General features: G+C 34.0%; 2 protein-coding genes across 9 annotated transcripts in view; one reads left to right on the top strand and one right to left on the bottom strand.

Moving 5' to 3' along the window:
- Positions 1 to 5,193, top strand: part of LOC105254565 (leupaxin) — a 29,936-nt gene extending 24,743 nt beyond the window's left edge. For 7 of the 8 annotated variants that reach the window (XM_011263331.3, XM_025407999.1, XM_011263330.3 and 4 more), the window contains 5 exons: positions 1,094 to 1,384; positions 1,483 to 1,656; positions 2,185 to 2,415; positions 4,755 to 4,875; positions 4,963 to 5,193. In XM_011263331.3, coding sequence (XP_011261633.1) covers positions 1,094 to 1,384; positions 1,483 to 1,656; positions 2,185 to 2,415; positions 4,755 to 4,875; positions 4,963 to 5,108 — 963 coding nt within the window. In that variant the 3' untranslated portion in view covers positions 5,109 to 5,193. Of the gene's footprint in view, positions 1 to 1,093; positions 1,385 to 1,482; positions 1,657 to 2,184; positions 2,416 to 2,567; positions 3,233 to 4,754; positions 4,876 to 4,962 lie in introns of those variants that run through there. The other variant, XM_020028541.1, reaches the window with a different exon arrangement.
- A 2,359-nt stretch (positions 5,194 to 7,552) lies between these two features.
- LOC105254579 (X-box-binding protein 1) lies at positions 7,553 to 11,983 on the bottom strand. Its single transcript, XM_020028543.2, has 3 exons — positions 11,467 to 11,983; positions 9,303 to 9,815; positions 7,553 to 7,842 (listed from the first exon to the last, which is right to left on the bottom strand). The coding sequence occupies exons 1-3, from the start codon at positions 11,757 to 11,759 to the stop codon at positions 7,740 to 7,742; spliced, it is 909 nt and encodes a 302-aa protein (XP_019884102.1). The 5' UTR covers positions 11,760 to 11,983; the 3' UTR covers positions 7,553 to 7,739.
- Positions 11,984 to 13,603: the final 1,620 nt, after the last annotated feature.

Below are 13,603 nucleotides of genomic sequence, written 5' to 3'. Positions count from 1 at the left end.
TGACAGGATGATGACAGGATGATGATTGAATGACCACAATTTTTTTGTTTGGAAAGCTTACTTTAAATGTATTTTTAAAAACATTAAATTTTTTTTTCAAATTATTTTATATTTCTTTTATAGTTATTTTATAGTTATTTTATATTTTTTTAAATATAGATTCTTAAGAAGCGATTTACAAATAATCTTTTCGTCCCTTCGAGAGTTTTATATAAACCATCCATTTCGAGACACCCTTTATGCGGACCTACATATAGTAATCATCGAAACAGATACAGACTGATCCCTGACTCTCTGTCATCGCTTTGATTTACCGCGGAATCGGAAAACACCAGGGCATTAAATCCACTCCTGCCCATTCTTGGCTCCCCACGTTACGAAAATAACCAACCTCATCACCGTCGCGCCCTCCCTCTTGTCCGCTCCTTTTTCTCCGCGTCACCAATTTTCCGCGGCCGTGGGAGAAGGGAGAACCACGAAGACGAAATCATAAAGAGGTGGGGCAGCAACGTGGGACGCGACGACGTTACCCGCCGAAACACCCGGAGCTTTCGGCCAGTCTGCAAGCTCGCCCGTGACGATCGACATCTCCTCACTTCTTATCTACCATCATCTCCGTGGGTCTTTGTTTCATTTCACTCAACATCTCGCGAATTCACGCCTTGACATCCTGTCTGATTCTTTTCTCTCACCTTGTTCGTCGAATCTCCGTTCGTGACATCCAACCTTGAACCATTTTTTCACCTTGACACACCTGTCCTGTTCTGCATACCAAACATAAAGATACACGTGACACAGAATTACGCGGGAAATTGTCATTGTCATACGAGTGTAATCCAGCCTTCCGAGAAATTAATTTTGAAAACTGAGAAAATTTTCCTCCTGATGTCTGCTATCCTTCGGTGATCCAGGATAATAGACATCGTCAAAGAAACGCTAAAAAATAATATTTTTCAAATTTTATTACTTTATTTTCTTATATAGGATTGAAGATCGAAATCAGTCTTGATTTCTTATCAAGATTGAATTTCGAAATCAGTCTTGATTTCTTATCTGATTTACACTCGACCCTACAATCCACGTGTCATTGCAGATCAACAGCGGTACCCATCAACATCAGACAGTAACCGACTCCCCGTACGCGAAGCCCAATAAGGCCACCAAGAGCTCGCAGAGCCCATTGCCCGGCGAGGGCCCGCAGACCCGCGTCCACATCACCGAGACCCATACGACTCATCTCTATCAACCAGGGGAGAGTCAGCCTCTTAAACAGAATCAGTTGGATTCTATGCTCGGTAATCTTCAGGCCGACATGAGCCGCCAAGGAGTCAACACTACTCAGAAGGGATGCTGCAGCGCCTGCGAGAAGCCCATCGTGGGCCAGGTAGCTGTCAGCTACATCATAGCTGATTCTTAAAAGCCAAACCCAGCAATTAAATATTCTTTCATTTTCTTTGACTTGATAACATTGTTGTTACACAGGTGATAACAGCGTTGGGCAAGACATGGCATCCGGAACATTTCACGTGTACCCACTGCAACCAGGAATTAGGCACGCGAAACTTCTTCGAGAGGGAGGGACATCCTTACTGTGAAACGGACTATCACAATTTGTTCTCACCTCGTTGCGCTTATTGCAACGGGCCCATTCTTGATGTAAGGATTTTAGAATCATTCTAGGAATTCTCTTGAGAAAAAAAATAATGGTGAATCCTATAGGTGCGACCGAGATAAGGAACGTTAATAGAGAAAGAGTAATAAAAAAAGACTCGATATAAATCCTCGTTCCTTCACATATCCTCGAACTTAATTTTCCATTGACGATTTCCCTTGACGTTCGTAGGATCAACTAGACAACGAGACAAATAAGTTTTTCAAGTTTGAATTCGTTCCTATGAATTTAATGTACTAATTCTTAACATTGAAATAACTGGAAAAATGGTTAATTCACCTGAAACTTTAATTCACTTGAAACATTGACTGGAATTTCTTTTTCTAGATCATGCCGATTATGATACAGACAAAGAAAGAAGAGAAAATTAATTAATCATTGTTCAGTCCAAACGCGAACAAATTTATACTAAAACGTTTAACAACCTATATTTGATAATCTACTTTTTTTCTCAAGTCTTCCAATTATTTCGTTATACAAATTCGCAATTGCACAAAAGAGATTTTTTTCAGAAATGCGTGACTGCTCTGGAGAAGACCTGGCATACCGAGCATTTCTTCTGCGCTCAATGCGGCAAGCAGTTTGGCGAAGAGGGCTTCCACGAGCGAGACGGCAAGCCTTATTGCCGCGAGGATTACTTTGACATGTTTGCTCCTAAATGCGGCGGCTGTAATCGCGCCATTATGGAGAATTACATATCTGCACTCAACAGCCAATGGCATCCAGATTGTTTCGTCTGCAGGGTAGGTAACACGTTCGTACAGATGATCGATCTTATATCACAAAGTTTTACTTTCAGCACAAATTTTACGAGAGCTCATCGGTGTTTCCCTCCCCTCTTCATGCGTAGCTTAGAAAATGCGAAAGACACACCACTAAAATCTGACAATTACAGGATTGCAAGAAGCCGGTTTCTGGAAAGTCCTTCTACGCGATGGAAGGACAACCGGTGTGTCCCAAATGCGTCGGAGTAGATGACGACGAGGAAGAAGAAGAGCAGGAGGCGTAAAAAAATCTCATCGTCGTCATCATTGTCGTCATCATCGTCTTATCAATTTGTCCCAGAAGATTTCTTTGTTACCCTATCGTCCAGCTACCCTTTGCAATTATATCGCCCCTTGTATGCCCTCCGGCTCTATAAATGCGGAGCCAATACCCTGCTGATCCTTCGACAGATAATTTAGCTGGCGCTGGAGGAAGACTGGGAACGAGAAATGCCGATTATGAATCACCGTCGTCTTGATTCCGCGTTGCAAACACACACAGACAACACAGCATATCTCTCACACTTTACATTCTTATATTACGGGGCATACTCTCGGCAAGCAAGCTCAAAGTTTAAGATTATTGTTTTCGACAAGCTTTGACATTATGTCGCAGTTCTTGAATGAAAAGGAATTTTCTCGAGCTGCGCAAAGATACTGTTAGTACTATATGTCAGAAGTAAAGAAATAAATTTCCCTCACCCACTCATTCCCACCCCCTCCCCTAAAAAAAAGAAAACAACCCCAAAATGAAAAGACACACACGAGAGTCGGCTGTCTCGCACACATGTATACATACAGCTACTCGAAGACGTTGCACAAAGCGTGTCTTGTGGCAACATATGTGAGGAAGAGCCTAGCTGAATGCTACAAGGTCGCAGATGCATATTTACATTCCTTAAAACGTTATAGTGATAACAGATGAATCGATTTGATATTAAAACTCGTTTTTCGAAAAGTAAAATTATTAATTTGATTTAATATTAAATAATTTAATAATTAATTAAATAATTTAAATAATTAAAATAATTTATTTTTTTGAATCTATTTTTAGATGACTGAATATAATACAATGTGAATACAAAATAATTGTATACTTTATTATTTAATTCAAGTTTATAAAATTAATTGGAGCAAATTATGGAAAAATGTATAAATTAGAAATCTGATTCATCTGATAATACTATACATTTTTCGGCCATCTATGGATAAAAAAAAAGTTATAATTGACAATTGATGAATATGATTTTGTTAATGTTTCTTTGCCATATTAAATTCGACACGAAACTTTTTGTCGTCTAAGATTTGTGATTTTAAAGAGCTGTGATATTAAAGATAATGTGATACGTAATATACATATGCTGCAGTACATATAATATATACAAAATAATTTTAATGATTTTGTTGTCTATCTTTCTCTTGTAATTTTTGAACACCTATAAATAATATATATGTGTGTGTGTATATATATATATATATATATTTTTTTTTTTTTTTTTTTTTTCAAAAATTAGAAAAGTGATAACTGTGATGAATTTATATATGTATATAAATAATTAATAACAACCTTATATATATATATATATATATATATATATATATATATATAATTAATAACAAAGTGGACATATATAGAGTACCTGGAAAATTTTATTGGTATATTATTTTTTTACATTTAATCTATTTAATATAAAAGGAAATAATTGAAACAATAATTATATTAAACATTAAAATTTAACTTAAATTTGAAGCGAAAAGAAGTAGAAGACGGAAGGATATAATATTATATTTGATATCTGAAAATAAAGATTTTTAATTTTGAGAAAAATTTAAATTATTGAAAACTGTGTTGAATGAAGGATGTTGATTAAATTTTTCATGGAAATTTTAGCACTATAATTAGTTTAAATTAAAATATTAAATATATATATATTCTGTCTGTGAATATATTAAGTGCTCTCTGTAAAGTTGCTCAAAGAATGCTTTTGCAAACTCGGTCGGCGTCCACATTTTTTAATACTTGCTTCACCATTATTTCTGAACAATTAGATTTTTTAACAGGTTCTTCTGTGACGCAAAATTATATACAATCCCTGCGGGACACATCTCGCAGAAAGCACTTAATATATTTGTATATAATTTTATAAACATTTTCCCATCATATAATAAGTTGTATATTCATCTTTTACATATAATAATAATGAATTATATTTTTTTCTAGGTAAAATTTTCAAAATTTATCGTTAAAATTATATTCTTTTGTATGTTAAAATTTTTCATACAATATTCTCAGATGCATTTACTTTTTTAATTTGCAGGATTGTAGACAGAAGTTTCAGGGAGGTTCATTCTTCGATCATGAGGGATTACCGTATTGCGAGACACACTACCACGCCAAGAGAGGATCGTTATGCGCAGGATGTCACAAGCCCATTACTGGTAAATACAGAACTTTTCTATCTATAATTTAAAATCTTTGAATGACATATGAAGTCTTGATAATTTTTTCTTTTTTTTCATTTATAGGTCGCTGCATAACGGCAATGTTCCGCAAATTCCATCCTGAGCACTTCGTATGCGCGTTTTGCTTGAAGCAGTTGAACAAGGGTACGTTCAAGGAGCAAAACGATAAGCCTTACTGCCACGGTTGCTTCGAGAAACTCTTTGGATAAATGATTTCTCCTTTTTTCTCTCCCTCTTTCACGGATCATATATTTTGTAACATAATAACGAAATAAGAAACAATTTCGTCTTCGATGCCGTTTTACTATTTTCTCAACGAAATATATATATATATATATATATACACACGATATATATTTACTTGCTTTGATCGTCTATATAAAAGCATTAGAGACGAGACACATTGCCTAAAAAATAGCCTTTTTAGAGTTTCCATTTTTTATAAATATTGACCTTTAGACGAATCTAATCGAAGGAATTTGTGAATAGAATTTCAACTATTGAAGATTATAGTAAAATATATGTATAATTTAATACGTGACATTATTATTCCGTCACAATTGCCATTTTTAATAAAATTGACGAATTTAGATTTTAATTTCCTTCTTTAGGCAAAAAGAAATTGTTATATATCTGAAAAGAGTAAGTGGATAAAATTTTATTGTTTAATAAAACATAAAATTTAAGAGAAATTTACAAGGAAATTGTGAGAAAATTTTCTTTCTCTCCATGAAATGGAGGTTCTTATGAAAAATCGAATTGTCTAAGAATTAATAGATTTGCTAGAATATAATTCTCTATAATTCTTATAAATCTTTATATAATTTTACATAACAGATTGCGTTTCTTTAACTGCACAAGTTTGAGTCATCATGTTGTTTAAGGATTAATGAGGAGGGTGCTATACAGTTTATATTGTTACTAATAATTTGTATCGAAATAGCGTTTAATAGTGTCTATATGTATACGATGTAGTTGTTTGAGCAGGTATTTGTACGACAAGCGAACTTTCGCCACCAAATATTTCCCTGATGAAAGTTCTTCCCACGCACGCGCGCATTAGATTTCGTATATTTATAAATATTTAAATAGAAACAGATTATAGGATCAACGTTTAATAAATATTACCGCGCAAATAGTATTACACAAGTTTACTTACGTCCGCTATATCGAATTACACATACACATATATATTGCCATGTAAAGAAATAATCGAAAAAATTATACGAAGATAGCATGTGTACGAAGTGAATGGTATAAGCGTGACGCTTCAACACAGAACAAGGATTGAAAATAAATACATATGAGATAGTTAATTCTTCGAAGTTTATTTAGTATCCTGCGACACAGCGACAGATCGAGAATTAAACATATATGCTTAATATATAATAAATATATACATTTTGGTAAGTAAATTTTTCGAATAAACATTTGTGTATGTATAAAAAAATTGTTGCTAGAATATATAGAGTGCTATTTAAATCCACGCTGTAATATCGAATAAATTAAGAAAAATCTATCTATTCATAAATATATACAAAAAAATATATATGTATATATATATAACATTTTACGATTAATGTGCACACATCATCAGAATTAATTTTACATTATAAGAAATTTAGTACATTATCAAGTAATTCTTGGACATCATTAATGTGTATTGTGTTATTATTTGCGCTGCGTAAGAGTTTATTTCCTAGAATCATACAAAGAGAGAGCTATTATCTTAACAAGAGAAGCTAGAAAACTTGTTTAAATAACTTTTTTAAAAAATAGTTATTAATGATTTGCTAATCTCCCTTGTTAGAGTTATAATTTTAATAATGCAGAAAATATTTGAGATAATTATAATTAACGCTGATGCAAACATGAGATAATTATAATTAAAATATTTGAGATAATTATAATTAACGCTGATGCAAACATAAATTCTCTTATGTCACATACTCTTTTAAGAATTTGCAAAATATTTACAAAATCAATAGTTTCTTTCTCATAACAGTATCTATCCTGTGTAAAACACTTATTACAAATTAAACTGCTCAACATTAATGAAAAAAAATGTATATATGCAGTCTAGTCGAAGCTCGTGAATTTTTATTCAAATGGACGATGGATTTGTTCAGCGTATTATGAGCGAAACTCTTTCTTTTCTTTCTTTTGTGTCTAATAAATACATGTGTATCAGCCTCGCGATGCTCTTCTGAAGCTTCCCGTATCACAGATACAACGATCTGGCATCGATCTAGCGCTCAGCGCCTCAACGCGACGTGCGGTAGATCGCCTCCGCGAGAACTGTCAGGCCAACATGGGGAATAACTCGGTGAAACTCTCGTGCCAGGGATCGGCCAAGGCATTGTTGGACAGTCGTGGATCCGGAGAATCATGCGATTCGTACCCGCCATCCGACAGGTTGGCGTAATCCAATTTGGTCGAGGAGACACCGCAACTATCCGCGTCCGAGTGAACGTCGCTCATCGCGGGTGACATAGTATCGGTGTAAGCCGGCGAGAATTGCACCGGATAGCCGAGATGTGTAGATAAGGAGGGAACGGTGAGGTGCGTGGCAACATTAGTATCGCAGCTGCCGACGTTTTCGGTACTGATCACTTCCTGCACGCATTCTTGAATGCCCACGCAACCATCACTCTCCTCGCCTGGATAAATGATTGTGATGGAGTTGGTGGCCTCGTCATAAGTGCCATAAACAGTGTCAAGATCAGGTGTTGGTTCGGATTCCTGTTTGATTTCGATCTCTTCCTTGATCGGTGCTGTGCTCTCTGTGTCGCGGACAATAGTGTGCCAATCGGATGTATCCGGTAGGTAGGAGACGTTGTTCATGCTTTCGCGGACTCGATCGGCTTCCACATCTTCTGATGCCTGCCCCACCATTGTTTCCGAACGGTCAGATTTTTTAATAGGTTCTTCTGTGACGCACATCTGCGGAACAAAAGTTTGACAGATTATTAATAATGGGGCAACGACTGAATCATGGGAGAGAACGTGATTGCAGAGTAAATGAATGAAACATTCGGATATTTTCTAAGAATCAAGATTGTATTTACATTAGAATTTCGTTCTATCTCGGAGTATTTCATCCATCTCTGCATTATATTTCGATGACTGAAAAAAGATTAAAAAGAAATAAAAACAACTAGTTTATGCTTATTCAAAATTTCAAGAAGCATGCATTTAAAATTAATAAAAAATAATTAATTAAAGAATTAACCCTTAGCTGGCACATGGGGTCTAAAGTACCCCAGAGTATTTTTGAACGCAAATTTTTCATAGTTACGCGCCGAATTGGGGTTTGTGGCGTCATCTGGTATTAGTCGAAACTTGACCCATGATGTTTCTGCTATAACGGTCTTTTAGTCGAGCGTTACCTGCCGTAGAGAGCGCGCCGAAAATCAGCTGGGGTCCAAAGTACCCCGGTGTGTCAATAGTGTTGTTTTGAGTGAATTTTTGTGGAAAAAAAATTGTTCGTTTTTTTAGTTTGTTATCGTATTTTGAATCTGGATCAATCGAATTTACTGGAAGATGAAAGGCCGGTACTCGAACGTAAAGCTAGATGCACAATATGTACGCGACAATCAGACAAAAAGACGAAAATGCAGTGTCCTTCTTGTTTACGACCAATGTGCGATGAACATCGTCATTATTTGTGCGTTGAATGTGCAGGCTGTGAATGATTTTTTTTTTTTTTTTAATGTATATTATTATACTTTTTTTATTGCCTACCGTAATGCAATCTTTTTTTGTACAATTATTATCATAAATGATTTTTTTTTTAATAATAAATAGTGATTAACAACCAGTATACGTGTTTCATTTTTTCCTCCTATTTTTCGCTAGTTTTTTCTCAAAATAAATATGTTTTTTGGAAAATCGGTTATTGGAATTGATTCTATCATAAAAAGTAGTATTTCACAAGTTTACTGTTAAAATTTCATTCAAAAATATTAATATTTAAAAAAATTACAAGATTTTTAGTAAAATTTGTTAATTTACATATTTTTTTATGCATTTTATTTTTTAAAAAATTTTATAAATAATTTCGGGTTTTATAAACTGTTTAATATTTCAGCAAAGACCTCAAAGAACATGTATAAAAATTTTCAAGTGAAAATATTAATAAATTAAAGAAATATGCACATTTTTTCTCACTGGGGTCCAAAATACCCCATATAGCAGATATGTTATTATTTTGACGTGTGTCAGCTAAGGGTTAAAGATTGTTAGTGTCTCTACACTTAAAAAAAAATTATATTATCTTATGTAACCAGAAATATATGAACAAAAATAATGATAGTTGATGAAAAAAGATATAGTGTGTGAATAGTGTATATCTCTTCATGTGCGTACGATGCAACCAAGTCTGAGCGATTCCTAAAACTCACTTGCTCATCTGTTCTATGAAGATTTGCTTCCACTCCGCTGGTAACTTCTCGCATAAGACTTGCGGCCAGTTCTTCAAGTCGCTCGAAGGATCCTTCGCTCTGGAGATCGTTAAACAGCTCCTCGAGAGTAGGTAGAAGGTCAGGATCTTCAACAGGGCGGTTGCTCCTGGGGTTAGTGTCGGGCACGGTGCCGGCTGTGCTGACCCACCCTGCGGCAGAGGGTAATCAGGGGATACTGCAGATCCTTGCAAAGGTGCAGCGCAGCCGACACGAGCCTGGCACGCGGAGCAGTACTGTTGTTGCTGATCTCCGGTTGCGGATCTCATGTCCCTCTCTCTCCTGAGCCTCTTCGACTCTGTCAACAATGACTCGTTCTGTGATCTCAACATCGTGCATTCCTGCACGAGCTGTTCGTTCGTCTCTCTCAGCGTTTTCACCGTTTCCTCCAGTTCATCCAATCTGGCTTTCTTGCGATCCCGCGAAGTCTGAGCCGCCACTCGATTCTTCAGTTTTCTGTCGAACACAAGAGAGATCATTATTAGATATATCATAATTTATATATCATAATTTTTTTATTATATAAAACTAAAGAATAATAATTTATTTGTAAATGAAATATAAATTTTATCTTATAATAAATCGGTGAATTATTTGAACAAATTTAGGATAAAAAATGAAAAAAATTAATGTACCATTTCTTTTTATTGTTTCACAAAAATTCTGAAACTGTAAACATCGAATTAAAAGAATATGTTTTCCACTGACGATAATGTAATATAATTTCTTATTTGATTATTGATATTTTTTTTCGATCGATACCTCAGGAATTATTCATAATTATTCATAATGATAAGGAAAAATGAAATGAAATTGTCATGATTGCGCCGATATAATCGGGATAAAATTTATGACTACTACTACAGTAACTCATTATTCTCAAGATTATAATTAATTACTTCGTGAAAATTATGCAAACGCATTTACGTCAAGGTGGACGATTACATTCAACACGCGAGGAATATTTTGCAAAAATTTTCTATAATTTTCTATTTGCAAAAAATAATTTCACGTATTTTGAAATATTATCGTTCTTTCCCAGGTAGCAAGATGACGTCTAAAAACGTCTTAAAGACGCCATTTAGACGTCATCTTGCTACCTGGGTTATCTATATCTTATATTGTCAGTTCTGAAAATAAATTTTGAGGATTGGCTAATAAACATGAGGCTTATCTACAAGCTGATTAAAGAAATATGTATCATATTTGCATGTGTAAATGAATGTTAAAAATGAGACTTTCCGGTTTATATCACGAGCTTCGATATCGAAAAAAACACGCAGATAAGCGTCTGGTTTTAAGCGATAAGGAAAGCTGATACAATTCAGTGGATATATTGGTTGAAACAGTTTCTAGAACTCATCAAGAGACATTTAATAACATTCATTAATTGATTGAAAATTAATGTAATGTGAATTTTTTATGTAATTTTATATTATCATTTTTATGACACATGTGTGCTTTATCTTTATTGTAAATCGCGTTAGCCATTAAATGTACATATACAGATGTAAATGGGAAAATAATATAAGTAAAATCTGGATATAATAATAATTCGTTGAGAAAAATAAATAAAAGAAATTCAAGATTAAATATTTCAGATTAAATCATTCAGATTAAAAATTCTAATCAATTCAGTTTAAATATTTAATTCTCGGATATTTTTTTCGTTTATATGTATGTAATATGTAATATTTTTTTATATAAATAAATAAATATATATATATATATATATATAATTTATATATAATATAATAAATATTATTATATATATTATGTTAGATATTATATAGATATATAGTATATATTAGATTATTTGATAGCTATGAAAATTGTTTGCTGCATCATCGTGAATAATATATTTCAATAGAAACAATGAACATGTAAATAGATACGAATAATGTATTTCAATAGAAACAATGAACATGTAAATAGATACGAATAATGTATTTCAATAGAAACAATGACATCATTCAATAGAAACATGTAAATAGATACGCATGAATTGGCAAACGCGTGTCGTTCGACGAAACGAAATGACGTTAGACTTCGTGAAATTCATGGACGGGAATTGACTTGCTAGTTGACCTGCATTGATTTCGCTTACTTTCGTTGTAGTTTCTCTTCCCAAGTTAAGTGGTCCAGACGACGCTTCTTGCCGCGGACGCAGGCATCCGCGGTTTTGATGAATGTCGTGAAGTCGTCATCCGGGTGCATCTCTTCCTGCTTGGGGGAAACCTGAAGAATCTTCCTGGCGTCCATCCTCGCCTTGTCTGTCAGAATCGACGTCGTGAAATTCAATCTGGGTAACGCGCCGCGGGTCAATTCGTTCACTTGGCCTGCCTTAGGATTGGATAATCCCTTAGGAAAGGCAATAATGACGCTCTTCGGGGAGCTCATAATCCGCCATACGACATAAAAATCTCTTTCCTTTTTGTTCCGCTAATGTTCTCGGTGACGACTTTTCTTGAGAGTATTATGTGATAAAATATCAGGATTCCAATTGTCACCTCTCTATCCAGCACCGTATCACTGTTCGACGTCGACTGACTGTCCTTGGCACCGAACGCATAAACACACCCTCACTCCTTCGACTGACGCAACAAACTGACGCGATGAGCAAGCGTTCGCGTGTTCTCGGTTACGCTCGACTGACTCCGTCAGGCGGACGTGGAGCGCGGCGATTGGTCGGCCCGCAAGGGGCCGCGAACCTATCATTGGCGGGCCATCGCGGTCAACAGCTGACGCGAACTCCTTCTCTCCTTTACGTCATTACGAGCCGCGGATTCTCAAACCTTGGATCTTATCGTTTCTTTTGAGAGTTTCTAGAAAGAGATTCGCGCGATAATTTTAATCATTTCCGCGAAATATTGCTATTGACAGTGTGACACAAAATTAAGTATTTTGATTATGACAATAATGAGATGCCTTTGAGAAAAAAATAAATATTTTTAGATTGTTGATTTATTGAAGTTTTACGGATATCCTGTTTGAGAATCCCTGTCTTAAGTGCTTCTATTCTGCATGTTTTATTTCTTTATCCAGTTGCGTACTTCCTGCTTCTTTTATACAATGTAATAATTGATTGATATTGGCATAATGCTCGTATGTTGCATCAGACTTGTTCTGACGCACTAAAAATGACTAAGATAAAGATGACTCTCTATGTTTAACTTATAATTAACATATAAAAATGATAAGGAAGAAAATGTAAAATAATGACATAATATATTTTTCGGATGCAATTTTTTTTAACTTAAAGCACTTATAATATAAAAGTATTTAAAAATACTGATTTTTAGAGAAAGAGAGAAATGGAATTTTTCAATTTTGACTGATAATGAGAATTATTTAGGATTGATTTTATTCGATTTATTCGATTGAGAAAGTTTAAAGACCAAACGTGTAATACTATGTCCATTACCTTAACTTTAGCTATGAAAAGACATAGTACTTGTGTACAGTGCTATTGTATTAAAATCCTTGAAATTTCAATTTACCTTTGTTGATCATGTCTTTTGTTCATCATTGGCTTTGTTATCCTAGTATTTTTCCGAATGTTAAAGCTGACAAGATACTAATACAGTTCTGGGATTGGTTTAAAACATCTAAAATTGTATTTAAGATGGTTTTAAATATATAAGAACGGATTATGAATATATTGTTCTAAGAATTAAATTTTTACAAACTATGAAATAAATTTCTCATTTATCAATGATTGATAAGTTATCAATCACTGATAAATAAGAAATTTATCGATATTGATTTCATAGTTTGTAATTATATAATTAATAGTTAGGCAGCTAGTAATATGAAAATTGTAAAATTATTCATCCTTTATTCATATTCATCTAATATTTTTATACCATACTGACTTTTGAGAATTTAATTTTCGCAAAGTAATTATCATATTCTAAATTTATGGAATCATGATTTATGGAATTTTAATTAATGCAGCATCAGAAATTAATTACCTCTACATTTATTCTTCTATTTTACAATTCTTAAATATAAAAAACTTAATTCTTTTTCCATCTTTTAAAAATTATCAAATTAAAAACAGTTAAGGAATTCTTAAAAATTTCTGCCATTTGCTGATTATGATTCTTTCAATACTTTTCTAATTTTTTGACAGTTAAAGTTAAATTTCCTAATCCACAAATTGCCAAATATATAAATTCCTCGCCGGAATCGCATTTCTTTTAATTCGTGTCACTGCTTTGCTGATTATATTCTTTCGATAA

This window comes from Camponotus floridanus, unplaced genomic scaffold (genome assembly GCF_003227725.1).
Source record: "Camponotus floridanus strain SB8 unplaced genomic scaffold, Cflo_v7.5 scaffold2, whole genome shotgun sequence".
Lineage (NCBI taxonomy): Eukaryota > Metazoa > Arthropoda > Insecta > Hymenoptera > Formicidae > Camponotus > Camponotus floridanus.
The sequence above is the reverse complement of the archived record's forward strand: the minus strand, read 5'-3'. Positions and strand labels throughout refer to the sequence as shown.